Source organism: Drosophila bipectinata, chromosome 2R (assembly GCF_030179905.1).
Source record: "Drosophila bipectinata strain 14024-0381.07 chromosome 2R, DbipHiC1v2, whole genome shotgun sequence".
Lineage (NCBI taxonomy): Eukaryota > Metazoa > Arthropoda > Insecta > Diptera > Drosophilidae > Drosophila > Drosophila bipectinata.
This window is the reverse complement of record NC_091737.1, coordinates 10,074,256-10,090,668: the sequence shown is the minus strand read 5'-3', so window position 1 is coordinate 10,090,668 and position 16,413 is coordinate 10,074,256. Positions and strand designations below refer to the sequence as shown.

General features: G+C 40.3%; 3 protein-coding genes across 6 annotated transcripts in view; 1 reads left to right on the top strand and 2 right to left on the bottom strand.

Moving 5' to 3' along the window:
• The window catches only part of apt (apontic), a 34,820-nt gene extending 19,881 nt beyond the window's left edge, over nucleotides 1-14,939 (top strand). For 3 of the 4 annotated variants that reach the window (XM_017252629.3, XM_070277885.1, XM_017252630.3), the window contains exons 2-5: nucleotides 12,454-12,559; nucleotides 12,637-12,897; nucleotides 12,958-13,204; nucleotides 13,269-14,939. In XM_017252629.3, the coding sequence (XP_017108118.2) occupies nucleotides 12,454-12,559; nucleotides 12,637-12,897; nucleotides 12,958-13,204; nucleotides 13,269-14,094 (1,440 nt within the window). In that variant the 3' untranslated portion in view covers nucleotides 14,095-14,939. Of the gene's footprint in view, nucleotides 1-12,229; nucleotides 12,372-12,453; nucleotides 12,560-12,636; nucleotides 12,898-12,957; nucleotides 13,205-13,268 lie in introns of those variants that run through there. The other variant, XM_070277884.1, reaches the window with a different exon arrangement.
• A 151-nt stretch (nucleotides 14,940-15,090) lies between these two features.
• LOC108132999 (uncharacterized) lies at nucleotides 15,091-15,548 on the bottom strand. Its single transcript, XM_017252641.3, has 2 exons — nucleotides 15,375-15,548; nucleotides 15,091-15,323 (listed from the first exon to the last, which is right to left on the bottom strand). Exons 1-2 carry the CDS (start codon nucleotides 15,546-15,548, stop codon nucleotides 15,189-15,191), a joined length of 309 nt encoding a protein of 102 aa, XP_017108130.2. The 3' UTR covers nucleotides 15,091-15,188.
• LOC108132995 (uncharacterized protein PF3D7_1120000) lies at nucleotides 15,091-16,307 on the bottom strand. The gene is made up of 4 exons (XM_017252636.3): nucleotides 16,095-16,307; nucleotides 15,981-16,035; nucleotides 15,375-15,929; nucleotides 15,091-15,323 (listed from the first exon to the last, which is right to left on the bottom strand). Exons 1-3 carry the CDS (start codon nucleotides 16,298-16,300, stop codon nucleotides 15,717-15,719), a joined length of 474 nt encoding a protein of 157 aa, XP_017108125.2. The 5' UTR covers nucleotides 16,301-16,307; the 3' UTR covers nucleotides 15,091-15,323; nucleotides 15,375-15,716.
• Nucleotides 16,308-16,413: the final 106 nt, after the last annotated feature.

Sequence of the window (16,413 nt, the reverse complement as noted above, 5' to 3'; positions counted from 1 at the left end):
TATCTCATTAAATCCTTTTTTAGTTCCCTTTCAAAATTCTACATTTCTAACTCCAACAATAAAGTACTTAAGCTAAGTGAACAAATATTGTTGAAGCTTGAGACTCGGCCATTATGTGGCATCGCTCTTCATGGGATTTCACGCTGCTGCGGGCCACACGCGACTGCCTCACGTGGCCATCTCCACAAAACACTCACGCAGACACAATGAGGCAGCGAGGCATCGAGGCAGCTCCCCCTCCTGCTTAACAGTCTTGTGGGGTTCCGGGACTTAATCCCCCGGCCCCCGAGTCAAGACAATAAACTGGCAATCAATCAATGCACGTGTTTCATATTTTTGATATTTTGCCGCTGACGAGAATTTTTGGACAAATCAGTCAACACACGGGGCTTGGTTTTGGCTTACAACACTGTGTTGCAAGCTACATAGCAAGTTGAATGGAAAACAACGTGAATTCCTGAGAATTCCAAAGAATATCGAGATCCAAAGTCCGAGGCTTCACCCGAAAGTCACTCAATTAGAGACGATTTAAATTTATAGATACAGTTATACAGTTATTCAGTTAGGCAATGCAGTCCAAGACGCACATACGATATATATTATATATGTACATACACGCTCGAGGAGAATGTCTTAATTAATTTTAATTATTTTCAATGAGCGACTATGAAATACAAAACATTTCCCCCAACTAAGAACGGCACTGGGTCGCTCGATAAGAGAAGCAATTAAGTAACGAATTAATAGCAATCGACTTATAAATATGATGGTACCCTCAGGCCGCAGTCTTGTTTGTTAGTCCTCTATAAACCATATAAATGGTATTTAACCCGATCAGAAGAGGGTTAGACGCCCTCTTTTCGCGGTGTCCCCTTTTTGGGGTAAGAACTTTTCACGCCACCAATTCCGGTGGCTTTGCATTTTCCGAGCCGTGAGGTTTTCCATGTGCTTAGATGCGGGCTGTTGTTTTGTAGACCCGCTCCCTCAACTACTGTTTTTCCTCTTGTGGGCCATTAATTTATTTGTCTGCAACATGCAAACCAATTGACAATCAAACGCAATTAGTCACAATAATCGTGAAATGGAAACGCATATTATGCGTACTGTACCCCCGAAAAGAATGATCCAATCGTCTTGGGATCTTAAAGATAGCCTTGCTAATATTATCAGTTGAAATCAGGACAGTCTACAAATTCTTAATAGTATTATAGCATTTGACCTTCATTATAAAATATAATCCATATTATTAGCCGGAAACCCTAACTTGGCCCACATTCGACACTGGCCTTGTGCTACCCTCGGAAAGATGCGTTTAAAATTCGCAGAATTAATCGGAATTTCTTTCGCCTTATACCTAGATTAGCTAGATGTTGATATATGAATGGTTTTCGGGTAAAGACAGAAAGCGAGGGGGATCCAGTTAGTGGTGAAATATGGCAAAAAAAAAATGAGCAAATTCAGGGCTGGCAAAATACCAGATAAAAAGGGGTTGCGAGCGGCGCGTCATCATCGTCATAATGATCTTCATTGTCGTGGCAGCATTTTGCATGGCGTGCACTTAATAAAATAGGATTAAAATTGTATAGTAAGCCTTCCCTGCCCGACCCTTACCCTCCCTCTCCTTCGATGATTATGTGAGTGTGTTTGAGTTCTCCTTTTGGTTCCTTTTGTACATACAACTTCAAACCAACAACTGCGCATTGCTGGCCTTTCTTTATTTGCGCTGCTCGCCGTCGTATGTATGAATGTATGGATGTCCGTATGTACAACCAGTTATTGGAATAATGACAGCTGTGTGATATGAACTCAAGAACTCACAAAAAAAAAAAATATAAAATACTTCAGCCCGAAGGCCATTTGTCCTTTGGAGCTAATTCAGAAGACCTAGGGGGTTTCCGTAATATTCGAGTTGAAATTTATACACAAAACGCAAAGTGGTAGATCCTGTGGTATCTCGAAAGGAAATTTAATAATATCCAAAAACACTTAGGGGAAAGAATTAGGCAGAGACCTATTGCGTAATAATAATATTTCAAAAATCCCCTTGGTGTATCTTGAAGATACATTACGACTTAATACTGTGATTCCAGCTGTACACACACTTTAATGATTGGCCTTGCAATTGCAGTGGCCAGGCTTCTGCGTATCTGTGAGATACTTTTTATTCGTATGGAACATCTTATGGCATAACTTATGCTTGAATGCGTACCATTTAAGCATAAATCGCGCTGTCACCCCGATCTGCCTTTTGTTATCATCATCAGAGAGACTCGGGCTGGATTGCTCTACCCGAACCACCTCACATCCATCTCGCTCTAGATACATTCCCTCTCCCTGTCTGAGAGGCCCTGTCTTCTGCTTATTCTTCTTATTGTTGGTTTGATTGTTTCTGTTGTCGTTAAAATATTTTTTTGGGTGTGTTCTGTATTTTAATAGCTCGATGCGAAGAGAAGCCCAAATCGCTTGCGCATTGCTCCGCCACTTCCTTTCGTCTCGCACTCACAGATACACAAACACACATACACGGGCAGTACACACCCTTCTTACACCCCCCTCGATATTTTCTTAGCTTGTTTAATTTCTTTCGAATTTGTCAAGACACAAACAGAAAAAAAAATATCGAGGCGAGAAAAGGCGACCGAAATAAAAGTAACATGATTTCAGTTTTTACTTAAAATCGGTAGATACTTGAACACACACACAGATACTTACACACCAACACCAGGGCATTAGACTCGTTTCGACTGCTAATCCCTGGCACGTCTAGAGGATAGAGGAAGCGGGAGAGCGACTCACTTTGAATTATTAAAACGTAATCTTGATTCTACAATTTCTGTTTTTAGGGTTCATTCAAAAATTTTTGGTTTTTTGTTGAAGAGGACAGGCTGGATGGATGGATTGGATGGTTGGATGGATGGTTGCTTGAATGCATTGGTGAGGGGGAGGATGTTATATATTTTAATACCAGTCAACGATGCGATCGCACGATCGTCACAGCCCGGGCAGGTATGCGCGTTAAAATCGGGGATTTGATCACGAACCGACCACCACTCCCCCACCTTGAATTCTCGCTTGCTCTCTGACTTTAGTCTTGATTTTAGGATTAAAAATGTCGTCAGCATTTTTTATGCTGAATTCCAAATACATATGTATATTCTTCTACCCAGTCATTCATTTGGCATTGATTAAAAAAAAATATTCAGAAAGGAATAAAACAAAAATGAAGAGACTATATACCTACACACCCCGAAGTTTGTTATTTGTTGGCTTGCCGGCTGCCTCCTTCTTGCCACTAATTTCTGGAGGTTTTGACAGTTGATTTGGGTATTCGATTAGGCCATAACTATTCATCATTTCAATAGGTTTGCATTTTCCTTTGATTTGGAATTTCTTTCCTTAAAAGGAAATATGTATGTGCCAATTAGAGCTCTGGCCAAGGGCAGTCATTAGCGATTTCATCTTAAAGATGCCTGATTATCCTTTTTTTAAGCTAATAACTTGCTAAAACTTAATTGCCCGACCAATTAATGGGGGTATATGTCTGTAGCATAGTCACCCATTGAAGGTAACTGAAGAAAAAGGCAAAAATTAATTTATTAAACATTTTAGAGCGCATGACTTTTTGCGAGAAAATGGCAAACGGCAGCAGCCAGCCACGGCAACAGTAACAACAAAAGCAATCAGTTGGCAAATAAATGGCTATATGGGTTATATGGGTTATAAGTATGATTCATGCGTCACACTTGCGCATAATAATTGAGAGATGTGGAGCGAGAGAACCCGAGCGGGAGGTGGGTAGGTGGTGGTAGGTAGCACAGATGCAGATACTGGACCTACATCTACGTATGACCCCCCCTAATTCTTTTGGGCTTCCAACTCCAGTTTCTTTTTTTTGTGTATCAATGGATTCGGCTGTTGTTGCCGGGCAGACTAGATTCTAGTATCTAGATACCCAACTGCGTCCAGGTGTGCACTACAAACAAATTGTGGTTTCCATTTTTTTTCTTTTCCATACAGATAGTTTCTTTTTTTTTATTTTATTCGCGGGCGCCTTTGGCTATTTTGTCACTTGAAAGAAATGCCAAGAATTCGATTCGAACTCTGGTATGGACAGCTTAATTAAGGTTATCTATCAAAAGTACTTAGTTTAGTCAAACTGGAGACCGATTGATAGTGCCTGGGACATACACGTAAGCCCCCTAAACGATGCAATTAGCAATTAAATTTCAGTTGACTTAATGCTAGGCAAAGACTTTTCGACTTATTTATCAATTACAGATACAAATACCAAGGTGTGCGCCATCGATGATAAACAAAAGAGCTTTAAATTATGTGTAGTCTTAACATTTTGTTGTTGACTTGGCTGGGCAAACACACGCATACACCGCTCCACACATCCAGCCCGCTGCTCGTTCCCATGACTTTAATTACAATTTAATATTTATTTAGTTCGATAAGGAGTCGTAGGTGATTATTTTTGGATACTCATGACTGCACCCAGTCTTTGTTCGTATAGATAGCTTCTACTATATACATACATACGTTTGTATGTTGGTGCGAATGGGTATTTGTTTTCGTGGGACTATCAATTGGGCCTTAGATGGGCGGGTAATCAAATGCTTAAGTAAATTTACTCAACAAATCACTGTAACCGGACACCCTCGTTGTGGCCAAATGTATATCTAATTAATAGTTAAGCCCCAAATGGGAACGACTTTCCAGTACGCTCGTTGCCTGTCTTAAGTAGGTTTTTCTACAATTATAAGTCCATATGGGTTTCACAATCCAGAGAAATTCAAATCGAGTTCGCGGAACTATTTCCGGTGTGTGGAGGTTTGATTTGAAGATGGTTTAACTCACGCACCCATCCCTAGCCGAAGGCACACCCGCTCTTTTCCAACAATTTACGTAAATTAGATACGATACACGGGGAATAATAGTGTCAGGAGTTGGAATGAGGGGAAAATAAAAAGTTATAAACTATACAAAGAAGGCGTTAACAACAATGCCAAATGGGAGCGTTTCTCTTGGCTTGGTTCGGTTTCGTTTTTTTGTCTTTTATCAGCATTTTGGTTAAATTACCTTACCAAGAATTAGTTAACACATTTTCCAGAGCGGCCTCCCGACTCCGGGGCTCTGTTTGGCATAATTAAACAATTTTGTCTTTATGCGCAATTAATTTAATTTCTTCCTTTGGCTTTAGCCGCCCCCTGATAAGTGAATAAACGAGCCCAAGTCAAACATTTAAATTGCGATTGCCATGCAATGTCGGCAAAAGATACAGATACTACAGATACAGATACAGATATGTGTAGAATGCCAGGCAGTCAGTCGGACAGACAACAAATGTGTGTAAAAAGATTCATGCGATATTTATGAGATATTAATTGTGCCAAATTTTCGGGGCGAGGCAGATGCAGTTTCCGATTTGATTTCCTTTTTCCCAGGAGCTGCTGCTGGACCTCTTGTCCATTTTAAGCCAATAAGCGTACGTGCAAAGTCATAAAGAATAAACAATGTGCCTCCTAAGGAATGGGGCGACAAAGTGAGCAATGAGTTCAGAAGGCACACCACACAGCAGGCGCAGACACAGTTACAGATACAGATACAACTGGACTATCTGTGAGATACAGCAGACAGTTGACAAGAGAGCTGTGCAAGTAATGTGCGTGGCTACTTTTTCATTCGCCTGGAATGAATAACATTCGTGTTCATGGATTGGATTAATGCCATGGCATAACTCAAATGCCAAATGCAAAATGTATCTTGAAAAGCGAAAATTAGCATTTGTCAATTGAATAAGAGGGGGCCAGGGCTGAAGGGGGTCACCGGACAATTTCGGACAGAGATTGTTGCGGAATCTGTCATAATGTCAGGCCTAGAAACATTTCTTTAATTTGAATTCATTCTGAGATTTATTATCTTTTAGAACTTTAATCTGTAATGTTCAGTTCAGCTTCCACTCCACACAAGTAGAACAGAGACCCCTTTCTCGGCTTTCTCCTTAGCCGAATTCTTTGCATATTCTCCTCAATTGAATCACCATATAGCCTCCAGTTAGATATCTATAATGAGCGTGTTCATTTCATTTGAGATCCGAGCCGGAGACTATATAGCAAGTACTGATTAATGCTCGTGTTGCTGCCGAGTTCTGAGCACATTAAGATCAGATACAAAGATACATTATCGCCGATTCGAGCTTTGTGGTAGTTGTAGGCGGTCGTCAGTCAGTCAGTCAGTCACTTAGCCGGGCTGGAGCATTGGCGCAATTAAAACGCTTAAGGGGCCAAGCCAGAGTCAGAGCCAGTGAGCTGTTGCTGTAGGTTTTGCTACTTAAAGATACTTGCTACACAAGCACGCATCCAGATGGAGACTCGATCGTGTGTGTGTCTCTAGATATAAATAAGCGATACGTGTAATTCGGGTCACTAACCGTTAACAATAAATTTCATTTGTTTAAAAAATAAAAGAAGAAAAAACTTCAGCCGGAGGGCTGATGGAGCGGCAGGCTGTAAAATAATATCGCCATAAAAATTGACATCTGATCATTTGTAATTATTATGGGGCATTGCGACATGACAAGGCGTCGGCTACTTGTTGCTTGATTATGGGCGTGGCCATCGGCGTTACTTGGCCTGGCTATTGGTCGGCCAAAGTCTCACTCGATATATACATTTAAGAAAAAAACAAAAAATAAAGGCAAAGATCAGAGCAGAGCCAGCAAGCAGATCTGATCACAAATCATTCTAAATGGTTCGTGTCTCATTCGCATTCGAAGATCTCCGACTCATTCGCCCTCTAATGGTAATCACAGTGCCATAATTTACATTGCGAGGCGACTTCTCGACTCTCCCCCACTCTCTGATCTGATCCTCGGTTCGTTCAACTCGTTCAATCAATCTTAGATTCGGTTCATGGAACAATTAATGCCAAAAAACGAGGAATGTACATGTATGTGTACAGTATGTAGAAAAAAGAGCCAAGAAACCTTAACTTACTGCTGATGGCTGGTGGAAGGGGAAGAAGGGCTTTCTTTCGGACTTTTTCGGTTTTTTTGGGCAAGTTGTCTACTTGAAGTTGAGTTTCAGTTTTCAGTTTTCGTTTTAAGACCAACTTAAATGGAACCAGAAATTATTTTGAACGCCTTCAAGTGCCATACAACAAAAATACATTTAAAAGCGGGGAGAAGTATAGGGTTGGGGGCAAATCAAAAGTAAAAAAAAATACCCAAAGTTGATTCGAAGTTGGGGCGCAATCATGACTTGATGCGATTATAAAGAAGTTTTTTTTTTGTTGTTCGGGAGAGTCGAGACTGAAAGCATTAATGCCCAACACAAATAGAAATTAGATACAGACCCCATACCCATACTCACACACGTTTATTCGATATGGCCACAAGCACATATGGATACTTAAACAATTTCAATATTCAAATGAATTTTTGGAAAATGACTAAACCAAAAATGCCGCAACTGAACCCAACTGAACTGTTTAGAATTGTTTTCTTTTCTCTCGACGGTTTTGGGGCTTCAAGTCTCTGCCAGCTAGAGAGTTATAAATAATAATAATAACAATCAAATCAGACACATGGAGCTGAGTCTTAACCCACATCAAGTGGCTTCAAATCTTGAAAGCATACTTTTGCCCCATTCCCCTCTTTCCAGATACTTTTGAATGTCTTGCTTAGAAATTAAAACAGAAATATTTTCGTTGGCTGTTGAGTTGCAATTGTGTTGTGGCCACGTTTGCTAAAATTTGACTTAAAGTTGGTTTAAACTTTTAACTGCCAGGGGGACTTAAGATGAATTCTAAAAACTGAAATAAAAATCAGTAAAACTCCATAGGAGTTTGCTTCCCGGAAGATTACACAATTTGCATGGACTTCTTCCAGTCATTCAGAACACGCTTTTATGATCGCTCCATTCCGCCTTTATTTACCCATTTAACAAGTCGAGTGACAAACCAATTTTCATTCTACGAATGGCATAAAGACAATAGCAATTGGTCGTTTGGTCGGAGACCCCCATATAAGGCAGTTAGCAGCAGCAGCAGCTCGCAAAGTTTGGATGGATGGAGCAGAGTAATGAACTTGTCAGCCATCTTTTCATGGGTGTGCTCAAGAAAGTTGACTTAAAATACAAGTACGGCTCTATATACAATACCATGTGTATGTACAAATCAGAAAAGGCGGAGTGCTCCAATTGTGTTTCTTTTTGGCCCGATTGGGGGCGAAGGTGTACGGGGAATCAAAGATAAAGGTAATCCATTTGACTTGACGATATCTACGACTGTCACACACCGTCACAGCCGTATTTTCTGTTTTTTTTTTTTTAGAGTTCGGGGGCTCTGTGATTTGAAAACTATGCACAGCTGCGCAATTTTGTATGCGAGAGGTTTGGCCAGGGCCTGAGTTTTTGGTTATTCGGTGATACGGTGATTCGGTGATTCGGGTTTTCTGTTTCGGGGCTGACTAATGAAACCGAAACAATAATAATTTAGTAAGTCTCGAGCCTCAAGTCTAGACCTACGCATGCGCAAAGGTGGGAGGAGGTGGGGCCGGCCACTTCGATGGCAATTGTCACAGCACAAAACGCAATTTGACGAGGAGTGGAAGTCACTGAACCCGCTCGAGCCAAGCTTTTTTCTATTACTTTTTCTTCTCTCTCTAGTGTTCAAGTCTATCTCAATGCACAGAGAGAAAAAAGTTGGAGAAAATGTGGAAAAATATTGAAAAGAGTAGGGCTAAGCCTTGTAGACTGTTTCAGAAAGTCAGAGTTCTACCATCTTAATTAATTATATAAATACGATATAGTATTTTATAGACTATAGAATTACTCAAAAAACGTTACCCATTTAATTTTAAATGTTTTACTTTAAAGTAATAATAACAAAGTAATAACTTTACAAAAAATAATAATATTTTTAGCAATCCTTATCGATTTCTTCCTGTGCATATCTCTTTCTTTCCTAAACTCTGTATTTTTTGGGTGTAGGCCAGGTCTGTTGGAAACAAAGGCAAGCTTGACAAAGAAAAAATCTTACCATTTTTGTTGTTTTTGTTGTAACTAGTTACAATTGTAAGTAGCACACCAAAAATAACACCAACAGATATTTTTGCTGACAACTGCGCAGGCGCGCGTGTGCGTCATGAAATTAGTTTATTTGTTTGCATAAATGTGCCAAATGGTCTACTATACAGTATAGTATGTGGTGTGGCTGTGTGTGTGTCTGTAATTTCTGTGTGCAACAAATTTCTAATAAATTTGTTGTTTCGGCACCCGTGTCATGCACACCTGGAGCATAATATTCGCCCTCAGCCAAGCCAAGCCAACGAAATCGAGTCGATCCAAGCCATGAACTGAGCCATGAGTCAATTTCCGTCAGCTGCGCCAGCTGAGTAGCATTTGCCAGTTGGCAGAGAAGAGAAAAAATTGCAGCCACAAAATATATTCATAATTTTCATTTAAAATAAAAACAAACATCTATAATAGATTTCCTACTTGATGCTACCATTCAGAAGAACTTCTTGACATTCTCCATTCCCTTGGAATTTCTATTTTTTCGATAACACGGCAGACCTTTGAAATTCACTCTCAAAAATATTGACTTTCCATCCAACGTGATTTAAACAAAACAAATTTTTATAAGCAACCCCACTTGAGTATTACGAGAAGTACAAAAAATTGTTCAGCATCTCGAATTAAGGCTAAGAGCGGCCAGGAGGAAGGGGGCCACTTAGGCCTGAAACTACACCGACCAAATGTTAGAACAATAAACAGCGCACAACAAATTCTTTTCTTTTGATTTTCTGTACGATTATTTTATTTTTTTCCCCCTGATTTCCTGATTTAAGCAACCGAACGCACATTCACATTCAAATCAATATGAATGCCATGCCCCTAACTGCCTCAGCCGGCCTGGCAGGCACTCGAAAGACCCGAAATAACGCAGGATGGGGAGCTCTTTTCGGCCACTTGAACGTTCGATGACATTTCGTTTTTAGTTTTCTCCGCATAATTATTATAATACATAAATTTATGCTACACGGCAGCCCATCCACCAACAGCAGCAGTAATAATAAAAAAAAATTTGTAAAATCATTTCAAGTGCTTGAAAGTTTAACGATTCTTTGGGTTTCGGATTCTGATTTAGATTTATAGAGACAGGGCAGTGTACCCGACTACTTACTACCTACAATAATAATGAGAATAATGTGTGCTCGCTCCACTTATTCCCCGTATTCCCCACATTAACTGTACCCTACCCTTTACCACTAAACATTACCATTTTTACTTTGAACTATAACGCTGCCAGTTGCCAGTGGCCACTTGATGACAAAAATAGTTGAGCTGACTAAGGCATGCCGCAGAATACTCGCACATTGTAAGTTGTTTGTTAATTTGTAGTAATTACCCAAACCCAGAGACGCCTGCTTGGGCATTGGATTCCGTTTCGGAATACGTACTTATATCGGGCATGATGGCTTCTGGTCTATAAGTCCATATATTTCTGGTTGTGGGCAACCGGCTAACAATGCCTTGCTTTATTTTAAGGCACAAGGTTGACTTTTGTTGCTCCATTGGCTTGGTAGCTCCATACCATGGCTCCATAGCTCCGTGTGTAGGTTCACAATTGTTAAACTTCGAGTAAAGCATGTAGATTCAGTAATTATTTTTCGTTTTTATATTAACTGCCCACAAAAGCAGAAATAGATAGATAACAAAACCGAGTCATATACTCACACCAATGCCCAAAATCTAAACCAGTTTGCTTATTTAATTTCAATGCTTAGTCTTGAAGTCGCATTGATTGGAGTGATTATTTTTATGAATGTGAGTCTGTCAGTGTCAAAACTAAAGTGCCAGAAAAACAATATATGATGTGCGTCATTTGGCTTGGTTTCATTTGCATTTCATGGGAGATCCTTATTCCCCACTTCCCTTTAGAGACAAGCTTTGAAGAAAACTTCATCTTTGACTAACTTGGTCGTAGAGCCCCACCCTTTTCAAATAACCCGGACTCGACTCGAATTTAAATGAATGATTCTCCGCCATTCCCAATTCTGTTTGGTTTTGTGGAGTCTCAGAAGAGAAGTCAAGTCATGACTAAAATTTAAACATTACCTCAATAATTAATTGTTTGTTAATAAATATGAATGTGTCTACATTTTCGCATCAAAATAAATAGGAAGAGTGTGAACAAAAAATAATAATAAGCGCACGCGCCACATCCATTCGCCAATGACTAAGTTTCCTTTGACTGCCATAGACATTTTTTTAACGAATGCGATAAATACGAATGTAAATACATGTGTGTATTTATCTTTATGTATGTACTATATATACACATATATAAATTGTAAATCAGATACGGTATAAATATTGAACACATGGCGCAGTTTCTACACCCAAGACTTGTGGGTGTTTTTGGTAGTCGTCGGGTGGAGAGGAGGAGCCTCCATCGAGCGAGTGAACAAAATTGAAATTGAAATAAAATAAAGCACAATAAAACGTACTTAAGATTGACGATTGTGTAGATTGGGGGAAACGAGCGATCAATGAAAGAGTTTATATTATTTTTAGGGGGGAGAATCGAAAGTACAGTTGAGTATCCCATTCGGGGAGATAATGTTTTAAGTTAAAATTTTATTCTTGGGTATTTCCCTCAAACAGATTCATTAAAAAACCCGATTGTAGAGCATGTTTCTTTGGTATCGGACTTGATTTAATATAATTGGCTGTCAATATGGCTCTTGATTGTCTCACTCAAACACCAATACTTATACTTAGACACTTTCTGAAACAAAATGTCGGCAGCTGGCTGGCTGGTTGTTTTTAGCTTATAAATTAAAACGCGTTTCATGGCACTCATTTTCTGTTCGATTGTTCGAAATCATATTCATTTCTTATGGAGAGGGCCTGGAAGCATTTGCTTTGCTCACACCCCTCTCGGCCAGCTCATCTGTCCGCCTGTCTGCTAATTGAAAATCAATTAATGTGACTGCATCCTATAGCTATATCAGCATCCGACATCGACATCGACATCAACATCCATAGCAGTGGCATTCATGTCAAAGTCAGATATCATCCAGGAATAATTCCAATGAAAACAAAAGGAGTAAGGAGCTCGAAATCCTTTTGTTTTTTTTTTTTATTGACTTTGTATTTAATTGATCTGGCTGAAGTATATGGAAATACAACAGCAAAGTTAGCTTTGTGATTGTGTTCGATTTTTTATGAATTCATCATCAGGTTCATTGAATTTTCGAGTACGTCTCCAAAAAGCACTTTCGTATGGTTGGGAATGTGGCACAAGATTTGCATGCTCAAGTGCCTGACATCCGATGTGGGGCTTATAAGTCAGATTTACCTGTAATTTTCGGACTAATCACTAAGCTTTCGCATTGCGATTCTCAAAATTATCAATTTATTTCAATTTTTGCTTCATTTACAGGTCAACAAACAGTATACGGCCAACGATCTGGAGGCTTTTATGAAGATCGCCGCCAACTGGCAAAATTCCAATCACAACTTGCTGGAGGGCGTCGACTTGAAGACAGGTATGTTTAGCAAATCGATCTCTCTTTTTTTTCCCCCTATCTGTGCCATTCTAAATTCGATATATCCGCCTTCGCAGAAATGACACAGTACATGAACAGTCCGTCGATGAACATGTACAAGAAACGAGAACGCACCCAGAACTGGAATCATCAGGAGAAGAAGTATCTGCTAGACTTGTGCCGTAAGGATATGCGAATCATAGAGAACAAGCGTCTGGACGCCGGACTGACTGCCGTGAAGAACAAGGCCTGGAAGATCATACATCAAAAGTTTTCCAATCAGTTCGGAACAGATCGCACTTGCAATCGCCTCAAGGAGCAGTGGCGGCGCATGAAAGGTGGGTTCTCAAAAGACTTCTACCAACACAATAATCTAATGATATATTTATTTAATTTAGCCTGCACTCGTAATGAGATCCTGGACTATAACAACCGCTTGGCCAGGTTCGGAGCCGAGGTAGCAGATCGCAAGAAGCCGTCGCCTTTTACCTTCGAGGTCTGGGATTTCATGCAGGAGGCCAAGAAGGCCTGCAAATCAGAGGCCCTGGATGGTATTGACTACTCCAAGATACCCTTGGCTCTGGAGGAGGGCTTCGAATATCGCGAGGACTACAAATTCAATGGCGATGAGCACGACATGGATGAGTAAGTTAGAAATTTAAGACTATCAAGATATCTAAGACTAACTTAACTCCTTTTTTTCGAGCAGCAGCCGCACACCACCTCAAGAACTGTGCGATGTGGACATCAAGGAGGAGGAGACCAATGAGACCTTCAACGAGACCTTCAACAACCACCACCTGAACCAGAGCGACATCCATGGAGGCAGTGGCGAGCGGTTGAGTGTGTCGCCGAATCACAGCCGGAACGGCATCCTCGAGGCCGAGAGTCCCGCCACAGTTTCCACCGCCGTGTCTGCCCTGGACGCCAGTGGCAGCGGAGGCTATATGGCCGGCGGAGCTGACATGTCCTGCTTTGGTGGCAACTTCAGTGTGAACAACATATCCGCCACGCTGGAGGCCCTCAATGCCCTGCGTACCGGCCAGTTTCCGACTGCAGCAGCTGCGGCCGCTGCCGCCATCCAGCAGCATCACCAGGCTGCTGCACTGCAGCATCAGCACGGCAACAACAACAACAATAACGAGGAGGACGATGATGTCATGAAGCCACTGGCCAAAAGGCAGCGCACCAGCAGTGGCAGTGTCTTGGGTAGCGAGGATCAGCCACAATCACTGGCAGCAGCAACGCTGCCAAATTCATCAGATTGCCAGGCTTTGGAGCGATCCAGTGCCGCCAGTACCAGCAGCAATGGAGCCGCCGTGGTAGCTAGCAACAGCAACAATAGCAGCAGCAGCCAGAACAACTTTGAACTGCGCATGTTCATGGAAATGCAGAGCAAGGAGCACATGATGCGCATGAAGATCCTGGAGGTGCAGTTGCAGGCGGCCAAGCACAGTCGCGACTTGGTGGAGATCAACAAGACGCTGGCGCTGCAGAAGCTGCAGGAGCTGGCCAGCAAGCGGCTGCCCAGTTAGGAGGCAGTGCAGCACCCATACAGCCACTATCATGTTTCGTGTTACATTAGTTTATAGAACAAACAAAAAAATTACAAGAACAAATCCATCTCCTACGCCATGTTCGCAGGCAGATCGGCTATAGTTTAGCCCATAGTTGTAGTATTAAGTTGAAAGCAGGATTCACCGAAAGAATACCAACAGACACACACACACCAGACACAGAGACACCGAGACACCGTGACACCGAGTTGTATGCTACACAACATTCCTGGCATTTTGATGATCAGTATTTAAAATGAAAAGCTAGAAGCGAATCCACCCGACTCACATTTATTCACAGAGAGGAGCAGGGGGCGCTCGGAAGTATGCCATAAACTAAAGCCCATTCAGCCTACCTCACACAGATACAGACACATACAGAAACACACACTTGCACACTCTCTTCTGGCCTAACCAGCACTTGACCAAGTCAAGTCAAGTTTAGTTAGTTTCTAGTTTTTAGTTTGTACGGAAATCACTCTCCAAGTTGCTCAACTACCACAAATGTATTGTACTTATGTTTTTTGACTCTGCTATACCACTAACTTGATTCAAGCATACCTCAGGGTATGGTAAAAAAAAGAAGAAATAAGAAAGCACAAATGAATATTTTTAATAGTCCTTAAGTTAATTTGATCGATATATACACCACAATATATATATATATTATTACTATATATGCAGCATTACAATCGGCAGCTGTCTCTGATTTTTATTTGTACTTGTACTTGTATTTATTTTTATCTTTGTATAGACTATGTTGATATGATATATGAACCCTCTGAAAAATATATATGTTTGTTTCAATGCCATATTAAATGAAAGTTCATTTTAACGTTTTATTTTCCATTTGCGCTGCAAAACAAATTGTTACCATGTACCATTATGAAATATGTACACTTTACGTATAAGAAACCACCCGTTGGGTTTGTCGCAGAAGGCTTCTTTGTAAAGCGTGTAAATGAAAGATACAAATTATTTTAAATAAAAAATATATGAAAAAAAAGAGAATTTGCCACACTTTATTGTCAAAAATCGAGTCATAGGACTCTTGCCCATTCTGTTTGAAATGCTTATTTGATCTGCTTATTTTGTTCTTCGGATTTCTCCAAAGATGATATCTTCTCATCCACCTGGCTGATCTTCGAGGTCACCAATTTCTTTTGGTCCAGAATCTTCTGGCGAAGAACCTTCAGCTGTTCTCTTTGCTACAAAAAATCGAATCAGCAACCTTAAGAATTGATTTTCAAAAGACTTACCAGTTTCAGAAAGTGAACATTTTCCTCAGCCTTGCCCCGTTCATATAGATGTTTCGATATGTTTCTTGAAGAGGGCATTGGGCTAAATGGAGACTTCATTTGATTGAGCTGGGCAATCAAATATATTTTCGGACGGCATAATCGCATTATATTATGACCAACGACTGAAATCATTTTACTCGTTCTGTTAGGACGGTGTTATAAAAAATTTAGCTAAGAATTTTACCAAATTCCAAAAAAAAAAATTGTATAATTTTGTTTACGAAAAACTGTTTGTTTTCGAGCCACGAGGCAAACTAAAAATTTTGAAATCCAATATTCCAGCCTGAAAAATGACAGCTTTTACTTGCCCTCCTTGTCATGTTCGAGGCTTTTTTTGAATTGTTCCAGCAGTCCTTTCAGATCTTGGATATCCTGTAAGAGCTTGTCTCTCAACTCCTTTGATTTTTCGTTGCTGTTTTTCTCCAATTTATTGATCTCCTCATTCAAATGTTCGATATCCTGGGAGATTTCGCTAATACGATCAGCCCTCATTTTTGAGAGCTGTTCTCTAGCCTATTTCGAAAATACTATTTTATTCTTTTTTTTGAGCAGGGATTTACTTACCAGCTTGAGGAAGTAATTGAGCTCATCGCCTCGGCCTTTTTCTGAGAATTTATCGCTATGGTTTTCAAATATTTTTATATTTCATTACTCTTAACTCATTTGAATTATACTTACTTTAGCTTGTTTCCCAACGAAATATTTCTATCTCTTCGAAGGAAAAGCGGTCTTAAAGTGTAAGAACCTTTACGGTTTGAAGGACTTAGCTTAGAGAAATTCGACTTCGGGAGTCGACTGGCAGAGATAATAGTTCTAAAATAACTCCATGTGGCTGTTAAATGAGAAAACTGTGGCTGAGAAAGCAAACTGGTCATCGACAACATTTCCGAAATAAAGAAAACTACAATTTTTTTTCTAAACAAATTAGGAACTATTTTTGTCAAGATAAAGACAGGCTAAGAGAAACCATTCCTTCTCATGCCTACAGTACAGCTTG